Source organism: Harmonia axyridis, chromosome 2 (assembly GCF_914767665.1).
Source record: "Harmonia axyridis chromosome 2, icHarAxyr1.1, whole genome shotgun sequence".
NCBI classification, from domain to species: Eukaryota; Metazoa; Arthropoda; class Insecta; order Coleoptera; family Coccinellidae; genus Harmonia; species Harmonia axyridis.
In genome coordinates this window covers 27,063,464-27,088,311 of record NC_059502.1, presented here as the reverse complement: position 1 = coordinate 27,088,311, position 24,848 = coordinate 27,063,464, and the positions used below count along the sequence as shown (strand labels likewise).

At 34.3% G+C, this 24,848-nt stretch overlaps 1 protein-coding gene across 5 annotated transcripts in view; it reads left to right on the top strand.

Annotated features, from left to right (window-relative positions):
* The window catches only part of LOC123671920, a 197,521-nt gene that overhangs the window by 160,779 nt on the left and 11,894 nt on the right, over positions 1 to 24,848 (top strand). For 4 of the 5 annotated variants that reach the window (XM_045605809.1, XM_045605811.1, XM_045605814.1 and 1 more), the window contains 4 exons: positions 924 to 1,246; positions 6,130 to 6,219; positions 22,597 to 23,106; positions 24,199 to 24,367. In XM_045605809.1, the coding sequence (XP_045461765.1) occupies positions 924 to 1,246; positions 6,130 to 6,219; positions 22,597 to 23,106; positions 24,199 to 24,367 (1,092 nt within the window). The remainder of the gene's footprint in view (positions 1 to 923; positions 1,247 to 6,129; positions 6,220 to 22,596; positions 23,107 to 24,198; positions 24,368 to 24,848) is intronic. The other variant, XM_045605813.1, reaches the window with a different exon arrangement.

The window sequence follows — 24,848 nt, the reverse complement described above, 5'->3', positions numbered from 1 at the left end:
GCAGAAAATTAAAACCTCCCGCAAATGACGAGAATTTGGCTCGTAAGCTTACTAATATTTCGATGGCGTTATATTCACAAATACCAAAGCTAATTGTATGACATCTACGATGTATTTATTTCGACTACCAAAAAACGCAAAACGGCGGGAGCAAAGTTGTACACCAATATTTGGTTCTTCAATTCTTCTAGTTTTTCAACATAATCTTATATGCACTATTTTTCTTTGTTCTCTCATATAATCTTTTGATTTTGTTTGCCACAGGCATAGATAATTCAAAATTAATTCAAACTTATTGCTGCATGTTTGTCGTTCAAGACTTCAGGTCAGTCCGTAATTCTTGCTTGTTTCGAATGTGTGTTGATTTTTATCTATACACTGTCGAGCATCGAGTAAGAATGACAAGCATGTAAGCCAGTTGATGGCCGCCTTGAGACTACGAGGTTTAACAATTTGAATATCGAATTTGCACCATTGAAATGGTTATAACCTCACTAATATGGTGCATAAATATATCTGGGGCATCATTAGGATGGAAGTCAAAGTAAACTACGAAGATGTCAAGAAAAAAGGCGATTAAGTTATGAGAAAATGATATAATGTTGAGTTTAATAGCTAGATTTATTTTTATTCTTCCCTTTGCCAATGATACCCTGCTTCTACCACCAACTGAGCAGTACGCCTGCGTGACACGATCTCTTCTTCTGCAGGTGAAACACACGCACTCCTCGGTAAAAGAGAAGATAATCGCAGTTTCTCGTAATGCAAATTAGGAATAAAGATGGCATGCTTGCTTTTACGTTTTCAGTAAAGAAAATAGCACGATATTTCGCATGAAGCTGCCTATCATCGGTTTGTCATGCTTTGCTCGTAACAAAACCAAGTCCGAAAGAGATGAACTTGATGGACCTCTATATTACTAGGGCACAATATGTCGCACACAGACGGAAATAGCACAGAAGGAGAGAGCATGGGCGGAGGGCGGAATCCCGCCCAGACGGGCGCCGGCTGCTTCAGAAACTTCGATCACTTTCCTAACCGGAATCGCCGAAGAAATTCTTCCACCTTAACTCCATGTCTTCCAATAAATGAGGGGATGCCCGTACCCATCTCGCCCTCATCTCAGAGGAGGCTTTTCGATACTCCACCCGCCAATGAGCTTGAGCTTCAACAACCCATGGCTCCGTTGGCCCAGGATGAAACTCAATTCTTGGTGCAAACACCAAAAGGTTACATTTCACCTGGGGTAAGTTTTAGATATATAATTCAGCTTCTTAATCTGTTTTCCTCTGAGAGATCTATGTAAGTTGTGTCTTCAATGTAATGTTTTATCCTTTACTTGTTTTGTCAGGAACCATTGCCTTATCGCATTCCATATTAACGGAGTCAAATGATGGACTATCATCAATCTAACAATATATTCCAGTTTATCGGTATAACAAAAATAAAAGAGGGAAAAATATTGATGAAAATAAAAAATTCATAATTAATTAATTATTCATAAAATATTCATAAAAAATGCAACACCAAGAAGTCATTGTAATTCTTTGACCAAAGTTGGCAGGAAGGTTTAACTAGTTACGAGTTGTAATTGATCGAAGCTGCATTCAAAATAATCCACTTGTATGTAGTGACGTTTTACCTGTTGTTACAATCAAAATTATCTGGTATATTTTTTTAAAGATCAATTTGATTTCGGTATTGTTTTTCATTTGTTTTCTATTTCTTGTTTTAATGTTCTTTGTTTTGATGCGATGATTATGCCTAGAGGTCGCATTATTAGATTATGTGCAGGTGGTTTTTAATTCAGAAAAATTGCTATTTGCCTTGACCGTAACCAATTCTCTATATGTGTGTTGTAAATTATGGTCCAGAGAAGATCTAGCATCGTAGGCGAGGCAGTGAATAGCCAAGACAGATGAATGTAATTATTATTGATGAATACATAATTATCGATAATTTCTATGTCTTATCAACTATTACAATACATTTAATATTCATTTTTATTTCAATATCAATTTATTCAATGAAACTAACCTGCCTGTGAAGGTACAGAATGTTAAAGGACAACATTTGTATTAAATTTCAAGGCTAATGTAATTTATACTACACACTACACTACACTAGGTTTTTCAGTGAAGATTCATTTTGGTACTGTGCGGATATGGCATGATCCATTCTTTTAATTTTTGGAAGAAACCTTAGCATTACAGTTCAGAATAAATTCTTCGATTTTTTCTACAAAAAAAAGTTTTTGTATAATATTACCTTGAAATTTGAGAGATAAATCGATCGTATCTCAATTATTTCAATGACGAATTCCAACATTCTAGAAATTTTTACTTTTTAAAGTTTTTTCAATAAATTACACGTTGTTATGTATTTCATTTTAAAAATTCATAATATCTATGAATGGAAATATTATCGAATGAAAAAGCGATAAATTACAATTGTATCATGGTGGTTCCATGATAATGAAAAATTTTTGGAATTCATCTTCGAAATAATGGAGATACGATTGAAAGACTATTCAATTTTCGAAGTGATATAAGACAAAACTATAAATTTTTCGGTGAAAAAAATCTGTTAGTTCCTTCTAAACTGTCATATGAAGGATTTTTCCAAAAATTGGAAGAATCGATCAAGCCATTTCCGCTCAGAATCAAAATGAATCTGCAATGAAGAACCTAGTAAAAAAAGTAATGTAGGTACACCTTTGAGGAAAATATCTGAATAACATTTAATATAACATTTTAATATTTCATATATTAATGTGAAAAATTACTAAATATAGAGTGCCTAGTACTTAAAACGAAATGAGAATTCTTAATGATTATGTAGTTATCAATCAATAATTAACAAACTTTATAATGCGTGTTTTCGACCGGGGCTACCTGTTGATCTTAAATGATGCCATAAGGTGCATTTTTCTGTAGAGCAGCATGTACACCACACTGAAGAGGTTTTTGAATGGAGAGATATTGTTTATAGAAACAGGTCTCAGTTCGTATATACTCAAGGCAATATATGTCCATCGATATGTGGATGAAGTGCTAGAACCCTACATCCTTTTATTCTATTTGTCATCAGTATAATGCCCAACTAGTTAAACATTACTGCCAAGATTGGTCGAAAAACTTCAAAGCCTTCTTGGTCTTGCATTTTTATATTCCAGGGTATTTATACAGTGAGTATAATTGATTTTCCAATATTTTTGACGGAGTAGCATTCTAAAGTGGAACAGACTCCGAACTTTTGGGAATTTATGGATCTTTGCAAAAAGTATACATACATAAAACATCAAAATTTAATAAAATTCGACATAGCACTCACTAGTTTTCTGAGAAGATTCAATACAGTTTTGATCAAATGATAAATGTTAGAAGTTGCATTATTATAAAGTGCGTTCATTTAAATTCGTGGTCAAGAGTGGAAAAATTAGAGTTGAATTTCTGTGATTACAAGTAGCGCTAAGTAGGCCAAAGCTTCTATAGCCATGTGGGCTCTTGCACCATTTTGTTCAAAGTATCTTCCATTCCATTACTCAAAATTCAGTTCACCAATAAATGGTACAAGAATTTCTTCCCTATAGCCGTCAGCTGTTAATGTTTCATTGAAGAAAATTAGTCCAATAATTCGCTTCCGACTCATAGCGCTCCGAACTCCAACTTTTTGAGAATGAAGGTGTGTCTCATAAAAAAACAAAACTAGTTTTTCACTTCTCCACATTCTCAATTTTTTTGAATTGACATACCCGGAAATGTGAAACCAGGTTTTGTCATAAAAAAAAAATGTTCGTGAGGTTATTACTGAATTCATTCAGGAACCTCTGACAAAAATCCATCCTACGAGGATCATCAACCTCTTGAACCTTTTGGTAGCAGGTTGATCGGTATGGAGATAAATTGATGTCATGTTTCAATATCTTGTGACATGTACCAACAGAATCACTAGAGAGTTGGGATGAAACTGTTCTTCTCAAAGCTTCTTCCATGATATCTTCGACCGTATCAATAAAGTCTGATGTCCATTTTGTTTGTCGACCACTTCCACTCTTTCATTCCACGCTTCTGGTTTCACGTACATAAAACACTAACGCACCCTTGAAACAGTGCTTTGGAAACATTTATAATCAATGGGATCATCTAGGTACTCAATCCTGAATTCCGTTAGACATGCATCTATAGAATAATTCCAGTCGCCTTCAATCTTCTGTCCATTTTTGAAGTAAGATTCGATCATAAATGTCTTTTGTACGTCGGAAAATTCCATTTTGGAAAAATGGAAAAATTACCAAATGGTACAAGCTAAGCGCTATTTGTAATGATAGAAAATCTACTCTGATTTCTCCATAGCACTCTTGACCACGATAATTACAAATTTGAAAATATTCAATTCGATTAATAATCCCAAACCGCGATGATTACCACTTTTCTTCAAATACTGGCAACTATTAATCAAAAATAAATAAACTATCGATTCGCCATTGATGACAAATTTATTGAAGTCATTAATTGAAGTAATTCAAAATTTCGCGTTGAAATAATTTGGGATTTAATTTCCTGCTGTCTATTGATATATCCCTATAAATAATACACCGAATTTCAGTCATAAAATCTAAATTTAACTTGTGATCATGAACTGCTTGTTGATTCTGCATCACGTGTTCACTTCCTAAATCTCTGTCGATCATCTTCAAGAGTTCGAAATGGTAACATCAATCAAAATACGACGCAAAGTTTTGGTCCAAGTTCATTAAACATAAACAATTTTTGGAAGCACTTCTACAATGTCGTATGAATGCTATGTCATTTTCGAGTATATTCACTTTTTTACATAGGAAATTTTATTGTACTCATTTCTTATTCAGATATTCATACGATGGACAATTTCCTTTCATTTGTAAATTCAATTGTCCATCCCACATCGGAAGAAAATGTATACAAAGAGTGATAGTACATATAAAAATAAGTAGGTTTAGTTTGATCAATAAACTTATGGCCCAAAATATTGAGGGAGATATATTCTTCCAAAGTTAATAAAATTTTGAAAAAATTTTCCGCATAGCATGAACGGTGAATGTCACCAGATTTGAAATTTCGTGCATTAATATATGTTGGTATATATGTTATTAAAATACATTTGTTATTACACTTCTACATTTCTGATCTACGGACATCATTTGACTACAAAAACTCAAATATCTCGAGAATGGTTAATTTTTTTGTATCTGGATAAGTGTACCTTTTTCATTTTTTCGCTACATCAAATGCTTTTATTTCTTAACCAAAACGAATATAACGAGAGAAGTTGTCCCAAAAATATGATGACTCACCTTCTAAAATGACTCTTTAGAACAAAATCAGAAATGTAGAATTGTATTAAAAAAATGTATTTCAACAACATACATTTAAGCACAAAATTTCAATCTGGTGGCATTCACCGTATAGAAGTTATGAGGAGAATTTTTTAATTTCATCAACTGTGGTAGGATGTATCTCCCCTAATATGTATTTTAGGCAATAAGTTTATTCATCAAAATATACTTATTTTCAATATACTATCATCCCCAGGAAACTCGGTACACATTTTTGACTCACCGTGTAGATTGATACCCAGTCAAAAATGTTTAAGACAAGAATAGTACATTTTAGCTTATTCATATCAAAATATTTTAATCAAAGTGAAAATATTATGCAGAACATATAGAAGAAGTTGAATTTGAAAAGCATCTATTGAAATGAGTACTGTATCACTTACCAAATAATTAAATGAATTCACTAAATGACAAGGTTTTCATTATATTCAAATGGACTTTCTCAGAAAAGATAGTTGAATATTAGTAACATCAAAAAAATACAAAAATTATGTTCTTCTTTACTGACTATCCATTTATTATTTTTTAGAAATACTATTCTTTCAATAAAAATCCCTTCTGATAACAAAAACAATTGTATGTGCGTTTCTCTTCCTATTCATTTATATTGGAAATATTTATCCACTTGTATATAATTCGAAAGGAAGCATTCCTCGAATACTCATTATTCATGTTTCTTCAAATGTCAATGTATATTTATGTTTTGTCAACTATGAAGAGCCTGAGCTATGCATTTGTTGTCTGTATTATAGGCTGACAGCAAATTATCAGATTCCATAAAGAAGACAGAGAAAATTGAAGAAATGCCTAGCGAATTCGAATGTTGCTTTTGCACCTCGAAGGTAGTATCACCTTCTTTCTAATCATTCACAGTGCTTAAATCATCATGCTTTTTTTCTTAGAGAAATAACTAATCCATTTCTTTTGCTAATATCATCAATAGGGATTCAACTAAATGAGTTGAATTGTTGATCTTTACAAAATATTCCATATCTCAGTTTGTAACACCCCCTATCGGTTATAACTATGATTCAGTATGAACTAGGTAATTATTTGTTTCTTTTTTTGTGATGTGAAAAATGGGAAGGGTTAGCATAAACAATTAGTGAGATAGTAGTAAGGTCATCCATGCTTTCTCCACAAATGTTGAATATTCATATTTTTGGAGAACTTCATAAAAACAATATTGTATCTACCAAATTTTATGACTTTTTGAAAACCACCCCATCGGTTCATCCCGTCATGTATCCTTCACTGTTTTCGAATATCTGCTGATACTGATGGCATAATATTCATCCAAAAATCATTCAAAAAATATACAGGGTGATTCACTGGAATTAGACGTTTATGGAAAACTAATTATAATTTTGTGCTGAAAATTTGATTATTGAGGTTTGAGACAATGATCTTTCTCCCTAAAATATTTTCAGATTTCTAAAACTTCTGGTTATACCGGAAACATACTACTACTTCCTTATTTTGAATGCCACACCCAGTATATTATTGCATTTGATGACAATTTCGGCAATATTTTTAGTTTCTTTCTGATTTTTCCGGATGTCACAGACTACTTCACATAGTGAGCCATTGCGGTTTTTCCTCATTTAAGGTTCTTCCTCGATAATTTTTAAAGTATTCATTTTAGGTATAGGGTTTACTTAAGTAATCCCCACTATTTTGTACGTAGAATCGAATCAAATAATAAAAAAATTGTTCTAATTTGAAAATCTTGAGTTTTGATGAATTTGAGATGTCCAAGTTCAAGATCTTCTTTTGAACACCCTGTACATTTTTAGTCCAAACGGCAAACAGACTTATAATACTACGTATTTGCAGAATCTTAGAGAAAAATTTTCCTCGAAAAAAGCTTTTTCTGCCGAAAAATTCAAAGAATGTGTGTCCTCCTTGCCACAATTTTTTCATGAGAATCACATTAACTCATGAACCGTTGAGTTTTACGCAAGGTATGGCATATTGCCGAAATTGTCGTTAAAAAAGCTATCTAATGATGCGATAATATACTGGGTGTGCCATTTGAAATAAGGAAGTAGTATTCTGTTTCCGGTATAACCGGAAGTTGTAGAGATCTGAAAATATTTTAGGGAGAAAGATCATTGTCTCAAACACCAACATGCGAGTTTTCAGCTCAAAATTATGATTAGTTTTCTATAAACGTCTAATAGGCCATTCCGGTGAATCACCCTGTATGTACCTACTCAGCCCACATAGTTCTATAGAGAATATATATAATGCTGAAACTTAAATCCATAAAAACGGAAAACTACTTTAGTAGCTACTTTGGAGTTACAAATTATAGAAACACGATATTCAAATATCGTAGGTATCTTATTGAAGTTGAATCCACTACTTTCGTGTTGCAAATTGTAGATATGGAATCTTCAGTTAGTCATATATCTAAAAATTAAACGTTCAAGAAACCTTATATAAAAACCGAGAGGCTAAATCTTCTTTGTGAAATCTTTCGGATCCATTCTCTTTTTTACTCTTCATTAACTTTGACCTCTCAATTTGAGTATGCTTGCACTCAAATTGTGAGTTGAAAAAGCACGCAAAACCATACTAGATATGTATGAATAAATGGATGTTGAACCAGCATAATAGTCTACAATAAAATCTTCATATTTCACATTGTATTCTTCGCATGATCTAACAGCATGGCATGTGCAGAATCTCCTCTCGTGCAAAATAGTGTTGCCTTTTATTGCTTTTTAACTTGGAGATGAGGAGTTTTAGAGATAGTTTCTTCAGATTAAACGATAATGAACACGAATATAATGAATTTATATTGTTGATCATTTCTCCCATTTTCTGACAAAGGAACATCGAAATTCGTTAGGAAATTAATCAGTGAAGACTGACGATGAATATTATTTTCCAGATAAATATCTATTAGAAAAGTCTATTGTAGAAACATATCAGTTGCTGGGGCAACTCGATCAGAATCGGTTCAATAATTAAATTTGACATTGCAAGAATTGTAATGAATTATTTGTGATTGAAAATTGTATGGGTTTATGGATTTCTCAACAATCCCAACATTCCCAACGAAAAATAAGATATAATTGATGACATGTAAAATTTAGTGACTTCCGGAAAATACATGAAGGAACTAAAATTCGATGTTTGGATAACTAAATCTTACATTTCATGAATTATAATAAATTTTTCGTTGAGATTGTGAAGAAATCTATAAACCAATACAATTTTCAATTACGAATAATTAATTACAATTCTTGAAATGTCAAATTTAGGTATGGAAAAATCGAATTTTAGTTTATTTCTGTGTTTTCCGGGAGTCACAGAGAACCTCACACAGTTATAAATCGCGATTTTTCCTCATTAAAAGTTCTTCCTCTATAACTCTTGAAGTATTCATTTTAGGTATAGGATTTGCTCAAGTGACCTTCACTATTTTTGTACGTAGAATCGACTGAAATCATAAAAAATATAGCTTCTAATTTGAAAATCTTGAGTTTAGATGAATTTGAGTTGTCCAAGTTCATGATCTTTCTATACACACTCTGTAAATTTTTGATCCAAACTGCAAACAGTCTTACAATACTACGTATTTGCAGAATCGAAAACGATAAAGGTTTTCAGGAAAAAAACTTTATCTGCAGAAATATTTGAAAAAAGTGAGTCCTCGTCGACACCATTTTTTTCATAAGAATTCCATTACCTCATGAACCAATGAGTTTTCACCCAAGGTATAGCATATAGCTGAAATTTTTATCAAAAAAGCTATCTAATGATGCAATAATATACTAGGTGTGCCATTCGAAATAAGAAAGTAAAAGTTTGTTTTCGGTTCAATCGGAAATTGTAGAGATCTGAAAATTTTTTTGGGAGAAAAATCATTGTCTTAAACCTCAACATGCAAATTTTCAGCTCAAAATAATGATTAGTTTTCCATAAACCTCTAATAGGCCATCGCAGTGAATCGCTCTGTTTTATTTAATTTATAAATATTTAATTGAATTGTTTTAATTCATTTAGTTTATATCTTAATCGTAGGTATGGTCGACAGGAAGCAATCACTGCAACAATATCCTTTCACAATATTTTCAATTTATCTTCATAATTTATATGCTGTCAATTTTGATAATGCATGTTGAGTTAAGCGGGATATACTAAATCAGTCAGGATATCTCTGATCTAACATCTGGTAAGCTATGTCACATGGGAAGTTTCTCCCTGAGCCATTTTCCTGTAATGAGCAAAAAACCTCATCCTGCTGATAGTGAAAATTAGTTCAGAAATATGCAAGAACACGTCATCTAATAATTTGGAAAAGTTATTTCGTGAAAGCTTCTCGCATTTAACCGCTCTGGTAACTCCGAGGGTAACTCCACTAGCCAATTAGTTGATATTTATTTATTTTCATTAGTAAATTGACGGAAATGTATATGAAAACGTAATCGTAATAGTGCAATGGAGCTTATTGAACTATCTTTCTATTATAAAAAGCTGTATTACCTTTCAACTATGGGATAAATCTGTAAATGAACCGTATCTATCTCCAACCAACATGGTTGGGTACTCATGGCTACCTACCCCAAATACTCTGATATACTCAACGAATCAGGAATTTCTATGAAGTTCAAAATGAATAGACTGAGTCTTTTCTAATAATGAATCTGATAATATTAAACATTTCCCGTAGGTTAACATTTATAGGAGAATTAAAATTAGTTAGGTACACTGGGAGATGCATACTTAGAGAAGTCGATAGGTTAGGAAAACATTTGAGCGTCATCATATATGGTGAAGTAAAAGAAATCCATTAATTTTGCTTGAAAAACGAGACCATAGAACCAAAGAATTATCTGTTTTATCTCAAATATTCACCGTTTTGTTCGATAACTCGTTGCCATTTTGAAGGTAATATCATTATGCCTCTCTCAGAAGCCCTCGTCCCTATTGGCAAAGAATTGAGACAGTCTCTGTTGAAGCGAATTTTTACCAGAAAAATTGTTCGCCATGTATAGGAACAGATAGTAATCGCTTGGTGCCAGTGCTTCCTTCAGACGGTTGACAGTACAGTTCCGAGTTAACAACTGTGCCGTAGGGGATCAGCTCATAGAAGAAAATTCTCTGCCAATCCCACCAAACACACAGCAGAACCTTCCTGGACGTCAATCCTTGCTTGGCCACCGTTTGCGCCAGCTCACAGTGTTTCGACCACGACCGTTTTCGCTTGACGTTGTCGTGATCCACTTTTCATCGCCAGTCACCAACCACTACAAAAATGGGTCGATTTTTTTGCTATTCAGCAGCGATTCTTACCTGGAAATTCGGTCCATAAGGTTTTTTTGCGTTAACTCGTGTGGTACCCATACAGAATATGCGCTATTCTCTTCATTAGTCTTATTTAATTGCTTTCGTTATTGCAAAATGGAACTCTAGGATGGATCAATTCAGAACGATGACATTTAATATAATATTTTCTACCTTCTTATATTGATAATCGTTTTGAAATCATGAAATTTTTAATTAATATTGTATTCAGAATACAATATACTTCAAGATCCAATCCATCATCATGCATAATAGGGTGTTTATTGACTCAAGTGACATAAAAAAGGATTAACCGTAAGCAAATGTCGGAAATATTGAATAGAATCGAATTCTATTTAGTTAGTCGTTTCACAAGTCTTTTCATTTATATGTCCCAAATTTTCAATGCGGTCTGTATTTCCTTCTGTTTCAAGTTTTTTATGTCTCTTAGTTGAAAGGTTATTCGTCAGAGATAATTGTAAAATTTCAATTTCAATGTACACGTTTTCACACTGGTGAGGATATTCTGGGAATGATATCTAATTTACTGCAGAGAAGATCTAAACGGTCATCTGAATACTTAATAATCTTCCTTTAATGAACTTCAATTATAAGAAGATTATAAGAAATCTTGATTCGAAAAATAATTTCAGAAAGAAATTAAGTCAGATTGATTCCTATTATTCATTTGTTGCCACTGAGGACATATCAACTGGTTTTGTGGTTTCGGATAGTGGAAATAGACTAGATACATCTTATATTAAGAATTGTGGGTGGACAAATATTCTTTTTAAAACAACCATGAATGTATACATCCCAAATGTTTAACATTTGCTGCCAAGAGAATGATGAAATCGAGCTAATATTATCAGGAACCGATGAACAAAAGGAACCTTGTTTCATATTATTATAGAGACGTCGATGAAATATAAATGTCTGTAGAAAAAATACACATCGTACTCAACAGTGGCCTTCAATCTTAAACGCAAGTACTCGTCTTATATACACGCATCGTCAAAAGCTATGGCTGGCCCCCTAGGTTTCTCATGAAATAAATAATATATGTTCTGGAAATTGAATTCCTCTATTCCAACTGTAAAATATTTGGTAGAAAATATGTTTGTTACTCTTTGCTTTATACAGGATGAGACAAAATAGGAAAAATGAGAAAAAATCTAAATTTATCGATTATTTATTTTTGATTAATTATAGTTATTACACAACTGAATCCAAATTCAATAGTCCGCCTTAGAAGGGCACAACTTCCTGAGCGAAATGGAGTCGCTTTAGTCTGCCTGGACCTCTCAAAACCCTTTCTAGTCAACTTTGTAACTTTGTAAACCGTCAAACCGAATTGTGACTTGTCCAAAAAAAATTATGTTGCGCCATTGTGGTGAAAAAACAGTCTTGGTGATGTTCTGCCCATTGCCGATGGGTAGTTCTATATTCAGGTGATAGCCGAGGTACTCTTAAAGGTCTTCTTGCCTTAAATTTGAGGAATGTACCTTATGGTACTGGTCTACCCGTCTATAGGTCCTCAAAAAATTACTTCGAAGGGCTGTTACAGATACCGTTCAATTCCTTAGTGAAAAATTTGCGATAGAATGGTCTTCCCTTGCAGATGTATCTCTGGGTTGACCAGGAACCGGTCTCCAGGCAATGCTGCCGATTTCCAGAGAAAATTTCACTATGCGCCTTACTGAAGGACGTGGAATATTCAAACGTTGTGCAATCTGGTAGTTCAACAAAGATTTTTGATGTAGGGCTATTATTATTGCCCTGTCAAACTGAGAAGTTGGATGTCTCGTTATATGAAAACTGATTTACTTCGGATACACCAGTATTCTCCCGAGCAATAAGAAACAATTTTTGCTGTATTGTTTTCATTTAAGTGATAAGATATTGAAGATTTCACACACAAAAAATCTCCATATTACATTCAACAATTTGAGAATTTTGGCCTTCAGACACCGACTTCAGATTTCGGCTATCTAGTATAGAATTAGGAATTAGGACTTTCCATTCAAAAGTGTCGAATTTGGCCCATCTGCACATTGGTAATTTGAGACATCATGTCAATACGATGGACACTTGACGAAGTTACTCGAGCTTTTTCCAGAATTTCATGTTAGTAGATATAATTTCGTGATGCAAAATCCTCTAGTTTTCCTCGAAGAAATCTGTCGTTTTACCAAATTTTTCGATTATCATAAAAATCGGATAACTTAGGATAAACTAAAAAAACAGACATCTTTTAAAACTTCTTAATACATTATTTATATGATTCATTCCAGATAAACCGAAAATTAATATTCCAATTCCAATATAATAGAAATTTATAACAATTTAAGAACTCTCATACATTTTTCTTGCCTATCAATGGCAGCAAATCCGAAGAAAATGTATCAGGAATAATCTCGCTATACTCTATAAACTATCGTAATTTTTTTCCGAAGTCCCTAAATGTCATAGTCATTGTAACCTGAAATTCTCAAACTTTAAAGTTTATTAAAGGCGGGTTTTCCTCCACTTCCGCCGCTCGCCAACGAATAAATCTTTATTTATTCGCTCTAGACATATAAGTATGTATGGGACATGTCAACAGAACAAGAAAATATTCGCTAATACATATCCTAAAAAATACAAAGGAACAATCAACTCGCTACGTACTAATGAATGGAATAGGTACACATATACTTGCCTATATTCCCTAACTAAATATATTTCTTAACTAATTCGCCAAGACACCTCCAATGTATTTTATACCTGCCTGGTTTCCTACCTTTCTTTCAGCTGCAACCAGCTGAAGGTACGACTTCCTCTGACTCGTTGACCGTCACGTTTAGCGGACTTTATCACTACCAATCGCAATTCAATCAGCAACTTCGTAGCTGAGCGGAGCCTGAACGCTCAGCTGATAGCCGCGGCTCAACCGTTCTAATCTGATGTGGTTTAGTCAAAGTGGCTTATTCGTGCAGTTGATCGTTAAAGAATATAAATAATATTGAGTTTCCTTATTTATCATAAGATGGGTAGGACGGACCTTTTCCTTGAATACGGTTCTCTTCAAGGATTTCTTCTCTATTCAAAGAAAGGCTCAAAACATCCAAGTGATTTAGCCTTGAACGTCTCATAAATTTCCTTCTAAGAGTGAGCTTATTTAAGTGCGGTTTTCAGGATCCCTAACGTTATTGATATAACTTATAAATATAAATTCTTAACGGCCGGTAGATCCCAATATATATTATACCTGAGAACGTTATCCCATATAATAAATACATCGCTCGCCGAGATTTATTCGATAAACATTTGCTATTGAATAGTTTCCTATATTCCATCAGTCTAAAACACCTGTTCAGCGTTCAGCTGAATCTTAACATGTTACCATAGCAAACACCTCCTTCGATTCTAATGACACCAAACTATAAAAAATCGTGGAAATTATCCTTTTATCCCATGGTATAATACCAAAGTACGCTGCAAGATTGTTATGCAAAAGGAATCCTAGACGAAATAGGTAAAAATTGTAATTTAAAATGAAATATCTCCGTGAATACAACGAGATCTAATGAACAATTTTTGACAATTTGAGATATTAAGATAATGCGGAGACAGTTTTGTTACTCATTTTTAGAATATCAATAACGTAGTCATTATTTCTTACAGAAAGAGAGGGATAATAATTACAATCACGAGTCTTAATTAATACACTGCGCAAAAGAATTAACGAACATTATGGAAATCTCAAATTTATTCTACAACTGAAGGTGTTCTCAATGATAATTATTTTTATCAGAACTATGCATGCATATGTTATCCACTTTCAACGTTTTTCTTCAATACAGATGTTTTTTCCCAGCAGGAATAAAAAAAGATGAGATTATCAGATTTTGAATGTATTGGCTCCATTCTGAAATCAGAGTTGTTCTCGATCAATTCTAGTGATCAATAGTTTTTCTTTCGTTTGATTTTCTACACTCGATCGCTATGCAACGCGAAACACGCAATTTGACCCAAGAGGAATGTGCCCAAGCGGTAGTTTTGCGAGAAGAAGGGTGGACATACACAAGAATTGCAGAAAGGTTTGGAGTTTCCCATACAAGTGTGTCCAGAATGTTGCAGCGATTCAGGGAGACAGGTATGAATGTCCGAAGACCAGGACAGGGTAGACCACGGGTAACAACTGCCATTCAAGAACGTTATTTGAGAGTTTCTTCGATGAGACAACGGTTTGCAACCGCTCGCCTCCTTCAAAATCAGCTTGAGCAAACTCATGGGGTGCAAATTAGCAATCAGACAATAAGAAATCGCCTCAGAGAATATGATTTAAGGCCTCGTGTCGCGGCAAGAGGCCCAGCTCTTACCCCAGCCCATCGAAGGGCGCGTTTGGATTTTGCGAGAGAGCATATCCATTGGGAAGAGGCTGATTGGGAAAGAGTTCTCTTCACAGATGAGTCTAGATTCTGCCTCTACCATTGTGATCGACGTTCCCTTGTATACTGACGTCCACATGAAAGATATGCTCAATGCACTCTTTCCCAATCAGCCTCTTCCCAATGGATATGCTCTCGCAAAATCCAAAGGCGCCCTTCGATGGGCTGGAGTAAGAGCTGGGCCTCTTGCCGCGACACGAGGCCTTAAATCATATTCTCTGAGGCGATTTCTTATTGTCTGAGTGCTAATTTGGACCCCATGAGTTTGCTCAAGCTGATTTTGAAGGAGGCGAGTGGTTGCAAACCGTTGTCTCAACGAAGAAACTCTCAAATAACGTTCTTGAATGGCAGTTGTTACCCGTGGTCTACCCTGTCCTGGTCTTCGGACATTCATACCTGTCTCCCTGAATCGCTGCAACATTCTGGACACACTTGTATGGGAAACTCCAAACCTTTCTGCAATTCTTGTGTATGTCCACCCTTCTTCTCGCAAAACTACCGCTTGGGCACATTCCTCTTGGATCAAATTGCGTGTTTCGCGTTGCAAAGTGATCGAGTGTAGAAAATCAAAAGAAAGAAAAACTATTGATCACTAGAATTGATCGAGAACAGGAACGGCATATCGGACATTTTGGCGGGGCGCCAAATTGTAGGAGCGCAAAGTCAGACATCATACTTCTTGTCACAAAAATTTTTTGCTTGGTGAAATTACCTATCTTTGTAGAAAAATAAAAAAATTGCCAATTTTATTGAAATCGAATAGGCGAATTATGCAAAGCAGGGTGGCAAATTATTATTTTGCCGGGGCACCAAAATGTCTGGCGGCGGACCTGACCCTTCAAATCCTGAAATCCATTTTCTCAAAAATTATTACTTACATCTCTTTCCGCACATGGTAACAGTTGATTTTCAACCAATTCGACTGCGATTTCTTTTCCATAATGAACCTGCTCACTCATTTTAACTGTTAGGGAAATATCCTAAATAGCGCCCGCACAAACAATCACAATTCACAGAGTATGAAGTTTTTTCAATTTTTTTTTTCAAAAGACAGAAATGGTATGGAACTCCTCCTATGAGCTTTTCGGTGTTTGTAAGTTTGTGCTAACCGTGTTGTGTTCAAGACTGAATAAACCTTTTCTGCTCAAAATTACACTGGCTTACAGGAAACTAAACTGAGGAGCTGTCGAGGAGAATGTAGACCACTTCGCTACAATAGTGTGTAGTTCCTCAGTTGTAAACAGGTGAGTTCATCCCTTGACACATTTTACCATTTCGGGTGGGTGTAAACGAGAGTTCTCTGGAGGCCACTAAAACGCTCAATGAGAAAAAAATACGAACAAGAACTGAAAGAAATTCTAATGTAGATTAATAGAAAGTATCGAAATTATTTTTAAAATAGTTTCATTTTATTTTTGAGGGAGAAATTCAAATTTTTCATGAAACCTAGCTAGCCTCTATTTCTTTTAAATCGAATAACATCACACATCAATGACTTTTGCACTGTCAGATTTGATTTTAAATACTACTTTGATCGATCTTCTATCAGTGCTTTCTACCATTTATCAATTGAATTTGGTCATCCAGTTTCACATCGAAACATAACCATAAACATTTCCTGGAATTAAAAATTGTCTGTCATACCAATATATATATTTTCATAATCAAATCTCTCGAGGGAATTGTAAACCTGGCACATAGACCGAAGAAACGCCATCATTCATTATTTCCATCGTGTTTGTGCTTCCAATGATTTTTTAAACAAAAATAATTTATTCTTGAGCATAAGTAATTCTTTCATCAACAGTTATCTCAGCTCTAGTTTGAGTCTGCTTACTTTCTCCTCGTCCACTAGCATTTTGACACAAAGGGAAACAAATACGATAATTTGAATCCTAAAAAGTTGAACGTAGTGTAAAATCCTTACTCCAAGAGGATTAAGGACTCCAAGGGCATTATGACTTATGACCTAGATCGAGTGCAACTCTCGAGCCAAAGACTGTCGAGTGTACATTGTCGATCTGGAGCTTTATATCGCTTATAACACCCTTGATACCTAGTAGCCTTCAGTATGTAGGAGCATCTTATTAATTAAGAATAAAAAATTGTTCAATAGTCTACGGAGGGTAAGAATTTATTAGACTGGTCTTACTTTTTGATATCAAGAAAATAAAAAATAGAACGAAAGTCATATCTGCTCGGAGATCTATACCAATTCTGTATATTCCAAATTGTTAATGCACATATTTCAGATACACTGGAAAAGACAAGACATATTCTTTCAATTAGAAAATATTTCAAAGATAAAATAACCCTATTGCACAATGGGTGGTGGTCATCAAATACCTAAATCCCAGGTTTGAGCACAGAAAAAAATACTCTCACAGTTACTGATACTACACAAACTATCTAATTTTTAGGTCTTATCTTAGAATAATAAATTAATTCCTTACTCTGTAGAAATTGTAATCTCTAGATGATTATGTCCACTAATCAATAGGAAAAAAATTTAATCTTTGCATGAAGATTATATAGTAGGACAAAGGACAATGCCGTTATAATATTTAAAGTTTCATCAGCGCCATTTGAAAAGAAATACCAATATTATCCACAAAATTTTTTCTTACAAAAAATCCTCTTTCGGAAATACTATAAACTACCCGAAAATGTTCAGCTATAGATGAATCATGTTTCTCTCCGCAACTATAGCTAATGTACATTGTATAAAGTCATACAAATTTGCTAGTAAGCTCGAGGACATGATAACTACGAAACAAGAGAGCATTTCCACCTTTCTCAACCTATCTACTCCCGATGCTTGGGCTCATGATGAAAAAAAATTCGATCTAATTTCTTGAGAATAAATCGTCAATTGCATAGGGAATCGTTTTCACGAAACTTCTGTTGTCCTATTATGTAATCTTGGATGTATAAATAAAAATTAAATAGATTGTCATTTCAAATATACCCACTTATTATAAGTTGAATGATTAATTTGTCAAAGAAATACTTGACATTCATTCAAATCAACACAAACTTACATGATCTATAGTGTACTATGAGGATAAGGAAATAAATTCCATTTACATGTTCAAGTCATTTATTCTTACACAAGTACAAATCGTTCCTTATCATCATGCAAAAAGGGGAAAAGTATTAATCGACCTCCTCTTCGTAAATTATCAGCTCAAGACAAATTATACCAAGAAAATTTATTAGATAATCAAGGTAATTTCTAATTCACCACTATAGAACGAGAATTTGCACGCCAAAGCCAGTTTAGGTCACTTCTATCACGCATGGTTTCCATTAGAGTACAATAATCCAGCAAAATGATGTATTTGATTAAACTCTGGAGAGATGTTGTCTTCTGCATTTTTTGCAAGTTCTGATGTCACAAATCCAGAAAGGAGCAAATATAGACTGAAGATTTTCACTGAAGTGTCTCGAAATGAAAAAGAAAATAAATTGAAAATATCTCTATTGGAGTTAATGAACCTATTAAATATGGTTTTATCAATAACTGTATTTCACTGAGTGCAATATACGTACAAAGAATTGAAAATCATAGAATGAATTATTGAAAACATATCTCATTTGTAAGTCTTAGATGGATTCAGTTTTATTATTTTCCTAAGAAAAAAATACAAAACAAGAATCAGGTTGTACTGCGATGATCGATAATCATAAGTTTCATAAAAATCTCCAAGTATGAAATTCATTATTGAAATGATATGAATTATGTCAATAAGAATTACAGTCATATCTATAGTTAGGTTAGGTTTTCAAAATCGGAGAGCATCACTACCTATCTACTAAAAAAAATCATTTCAGAACCATAATGATTTAAAATTCAAGAATTTCTACATTATATTTAGAATCAATTTTTTTCAATTCACACCTCTAAGATTTCAATATCTAAGGAGCCTGTTAGTTCAATATAAGTGGTGTTATTATTTTGTCGAATATTTCAACCAATGTTTCATTCTCCTTCAGCTCAGGTACAATTTTCATAGAAAACCTATAAAACGGTCACCAACATTTTTCGCCGTATTCAAAAAGTAGTATTCGTACTCTATTTTCCTTACATCTCAGTAAAAATACTCAGTGGAATATTTATTTTCGTTTGATACAGATCTTAGGGAAAATTCGACCCAAATGTTTGCAAGTTGTTATTATTTTAAAATTATCGATAGTTTTAGTTTAGAGAAATATCACGGTTTGGGGTTTGCACTTAGTAAAGGACTCATGAGTTGTTAGGTCTTTATTTAGAGAAACGTTTGAAGATGAGTTCCTTCACATTGTAACCTATAATGTCCAACATTTCAAAAATGATTTTCGAATAAAAACTGAAAATAAACTCTGAGGAAACTCATATTATAGAGAGAAAGAATATTTTCTTTCTTCTGGAGGTAGACAAGACGCAATTACATTGTTGACACTAATGACACCGCCATCTTCTGGTAAATCATTCTGAATACTAACTTTCAGTTCCCATAGGTTAGCGATAGGTAGAGCGTTCCTCAAAAAATATTATTATTTTTCTTGAACTATATCTACAATAAAAATCATCAAATTAGAAACTTATATCAGCTCGATAAAGTTAGTATTATCATTATCCAGACAACACTGTTGGCGTAACTGAAAAAACTTTTCGCAAATGTCTTTATCATTTTTATGTTTCTACTGTCCAGACCTTACCCTGAGAGTTCTGGAACTAAGTAAATTATTCGATTTGAGTCGGTGTAAGTAATGCTTGACTTAAATCTCGTAGCACAGTCTTAGTTATTTTTCATTTAAGAATTTGAGGTAGCTTAGTTTGAAACCTTCGGTTTTGAATAGATTAGAAAAGCTTATCCTTAAATGAATACAATACAAATAATACATAACTAGCTCCTTTTGGTCTGTGTGAAAAGGACACTACATTATTTTATTGGGTGATTGCACAACGCTCACTGTTTCCATCAGCTTCAATAGTTTGGGAGGTTATATTGCATGTGTAGAATAGATAACAATACGTTATCTATCATGATTGGTAGAAGTAGATTACCGACTCAATTCAATATTATAGAAGATTGATTAGATGAAAATTTTCAATTTAATTGTCATGGTTCACCTCCACTTAGAATCTTCATGTATATGAGTTGGTTGAAGTTTTTTTTCAATCCAGTGTCAATGGCAATGAAAGATTTCTCATTGAATTCTCGATTTTAAGAACATCCCATAATTACTGTTCGGAACGTATTTGCGAAATTATGATGAAACTGCAGCTTCTGAGTGAGCTGGTTGGCTAAACATAATTCAAGAACGACGCTTTATAATGGAATACATAAAATTGAAGAGAAAATTGGTCTAGCAGCATGCATGAAATGAATAATAAATTTATTCAATTTTTTCAATTAATGGATATTTCATTACCCTGGGAATCAAATGATAAAACTCCATTATGTCACGCATAAGTGTTTTTATTTTGAGAGCTTTCATTTTAGATTCGATTTAAGGACGGATAAATCTGATTATTTCGAAGATAATTTCATAAGGACATCTGCCTCCTTTATTTCTCGGTAGTGTAGTCCTCTCACATGCTTTCCGGATGAAACTTATTTGCTTTTTACATCAGCGTTCTCATTTTGCGTTGCAAGTATGTAACAAAGTTGAACCCCTTTCGCCTTATAAGTGTGAAGGCACTGGAAGATGCATTGAATTTTTCAACTTTTTGTTCGAAATATTTTCCTTAAAATGTTCGCATATCAAGATTTTGAACTTATTCAACTTTAAAAATTTAATCGCTATATTATGACTTATTAAGCAACAATCAACGAAAAAAATATAGTCCCCTATGACCTTGAATATATTTGTTCAACACTGGGTTGGTGTTAGTTTAGGTTGAACTTAGACCTACATCCATTTCCTGTTTTATTGAACCTCCAAAATACGACTAAAAACATTATTTTCCGAGTGCTTCATCAATTTCGTGAGCCAATTGAAATCAGTATAACCTCAGCAAAATAATTATGTTATACATTAAAAAGAATGGATAAAACTGTAGATCTTTTGAAATCTTTTGTATCTAAGATTAAGGAGGTTCCGTTTCACTGCGACCTAGTGGTCTACTGTGCCTCCATCAGAGCTATTCTTTTCATAACGTGATCTATAGCTCGCCTTCCAGTGCCAGAGTTTCAATGAATTCCAGTATCTAGGACGACTTCAAGGAGGCTAATTCCTCACTTCTATAAGTTTCTTGTCCAAAGCAGATTTTGCGTTAGCTAGTGATGGTGAGGCATTCCGTCACCAGGTGATCTGGAGTTTCTTCCTCCTTCCCATAGACTCTGCACTCTTCATTTTCTGCTAGACCCATTCTCATGAGGTATTTCCTAGATACTTCTTGGGTCTCGCAGTGTCCAAGTTTCGAAGAAACTTTTTGGAATGATCCAAATTAAGAAGATTCCGCCAGAGTGTTGTATCCTCTTATCGATCTACTTGACCAATTCCCAAACACTAAATAGTGTTTCTAGTGAGACTTATTTGAAAGTGTTAGTGTTTTTCCCACCTCTTTCTCTTGAGCACATTCATGCTATTCCACAAAAGTAATCTTAAGATAACGACAATTTGAGGTAGGAAATTAATCGAATCCTAATCCATACTGTCACGTCTAATAAGGACAAGTAAGTTTCATACTGTGGGAAAGTCGAATTCAGATTTATACTTACCTATAATTTTCATGTTACAAAAATAAGGCCAATAAGAGTATCAATGCAGCTGTCTATTTCTCCATAAAAAAGTTATGTCAATATTCCCCAATTAACATAATATGAGCACTATTGTAGAATATCCAAATTCTATTTGAAAACATATGTCGATCTAAGTAGTATGTTTAAAGATTATGAAGATAATAAAGGTATAGATAATGGTCAATTAACAATTTGAGCCATGTACCAATTCGAAAATATCATATGATAAAGGTACATAAAAACACTGCTGAATTTTCTTGATCAGATTGCTGATTTTCATACTTTTATTTTTTTCTACTCCACCAACAAAAAATGACAAAATTTGTAAAATTCGCCAACTACGTAACTGTGAATTGCACTTTACCATAAACAGAGAGCACGATCAATAACCAATAAGGTAGCATCTGTAAAGTAAATCGTACGGCGTATAACCAATAAGATAGACCCTTCAGTAGTTGCCATGGAAACGAATAACACCCCGGGATGCCTGGCTACGGCCTTGACTGAAACATGAAATCTAGAATATGCTGAACTTTACTTTATTCTCAATGAAGGATGCACCAACGATACTTTTACGGGGGTTGGTTTGATTAGTTTGATTCAGTGTGAGTCGTATATTAATTTACTGAGTTATGTTGAGCCAACTAACATTAGAAACAATCAAGACACCCACAGCTTTCCCCCGAGAAATCTTTCAATGCGTACCAAAACCCCAGTTTTAGTTTTGCCTCATTTAATCATCTTCTCAATGTCGTAGAGCTTCAAGGAATTTGTGGATGCTGAGAACCTGATGCCACTACCCACAAGCGACTTTCGGAACCCAGTTTGCCTCGAGATGCGGACCATCAGAGCCGAACACGCTGAGCACGATCTGCTTATGGATATGGCCGAGCGAGAGGCTAAGCAGAAACACCGTAGCGATATGGGCAGCGTGGACAGTTCGGACACTTTCGAGAGCTGTCGGACGCATCCGTTCAATTCGCAGGGCGACCTCATTGCTTCCGATATGACTGACCAACCTTGTGTTCTAGACAGCAATTTGTATGTGAATCCGATGGACAAGAGTACAGACAACAGTCCAGATGCGTTCACGCCCAGCAGACCAGGTGGTGTGAAGAAATCAGCTTCTGGAGATACAGCGCTTAGGAGTTTGGGCGCGTCGCCTTCGGACGAGGCTTTTAGGGGCTTCGGACCTATGGAGAGGGGCAGCAGGGTGAGCCTGAACGATTCGCCTCTTCCTAAAAGCAGGAGGACCAGATTCCAACAGGTATACAATTATTCTTCTTCAGTTTAGCCTTTTTTTTATCTTTGGTACCGTAGATCTAAATACCTCACTGTTATGGCATATACATAGGGTAGAACTATTTAGAGAGGAACTACAGGGATATCGAAAACTGCTAGAAATACAGGGTGGCTTAAATTACAAAAAAGTTGCATTATTTAGGGATGGGTGTGTTGGTGAAAACAGATCCAAAATATCTCTAATGGTTCCCAATTCTAACCAGTCAAAGCAGGTGCTCATATTGTTAGTTGTAATATTGAAAACAGTTTATCGGGTCGTCCAAATTCGTGTAAACAAAAATGATAATAAAATTACGTGGTAAATAGTGTAGTGGCGTGCAGACAAATTTTCAATTCTGGAGCGGGACTCGAACCCGCAACCTCCGAATAACTAGTCCAGTAGGAGGTTGCGGGTTCGAGTCCCGTTCGAGGAGTTACTTCTTCCAGAATTGAAAATTTGTCTGCACACTATTTACCTTGTGATAAATTCACAGACGCTGAAATCCATCATTTTCGGACTAATAAGAATGTTAGATGTGACAACTTTGAGTGATACCGCGTATTGAAGATCAATTTATGATCTTTTTGGAAATCTTAACAATTATTTTCGAAAAATAAAGTGAAATTTTTTACCTGAACAGGAATGATGTGTCCGGTTCTGGAATATTGAAATAATTATTATCTATCTGATTCATCCTCTGCATGTGTCAATAACATCCCAAGTTTCAAAAAAGGCAGAAATGATTTTTTTATGGTCAATCCCAACTTCCCTGGTAAGAGTATGTACAGTTACTCCCGGGACACCCTGTATATTTTAAGTACTATAATATCATTGTGCATTTGAAAATATAAACAATCGGACAACGTCTAGAAAACCATGTTGGGTACTCTTAAGAATTGCATATTTTCCCTGTATCTATATTTATTATACTGAGGTGAGGTGACTGAGGTTTCATCGAATATCTCTTTCATCATAATTAAGTGAACATAGTGAACAGTTCTAAGATAATCAAAACCAAAACTATACAATTAACTATAAAATGAATTGAATGAAAATAACAGTATCATCTCTTTCCAGGCGAGACCTAGGACGAGATTTGGTGACTCCACCGAACAAAATTCCCAGGAAAGTTTGGAAGGAAAGAGAAAGAAACCCCCATTTATGCCTACAAGAAGTCTAGCTTCAGCAACGAGGATTATTAATCAGCATTTATTCAGCTTGCAGAATTTCGGTGGTAGTAAATCAGGTAAATAAAGAATACTCTAATAAAGAAAATACTCTACAAAATGTGGAAAATAATTGGATGCCCTAGTTGAAGAATATTTTACCATGAATTTCTTTCAATCGAACTCCGATTGATGATTTGATTTGTTGATGATTATAACACTATGATTCCTAGTCCTTCGATCCTGAAAAATCAGCTCTCCATAATATAGTCCTACGTTACTTTAAGTTTTGTAACACTACTATTTCAAAGAGCTGATATTTTTTTGGAATCACTCATCACATGATCGAATTTCATCAATATCGAACTACAAGGTTTCATTTTAAAATTGAAAAATGAACGAATATATTTTAAGAGAAATCGATCCACATTCATTGTAAAGAAGAAGGTATTCCATTAACGATGGAAAATCACAAGATCTCGCTGGCCAATTGTGATCAAATCTTCGAAGAATAACATGCCCAGAAACCCGCAAAATTGCGATCGTTTCATTGCTGACACG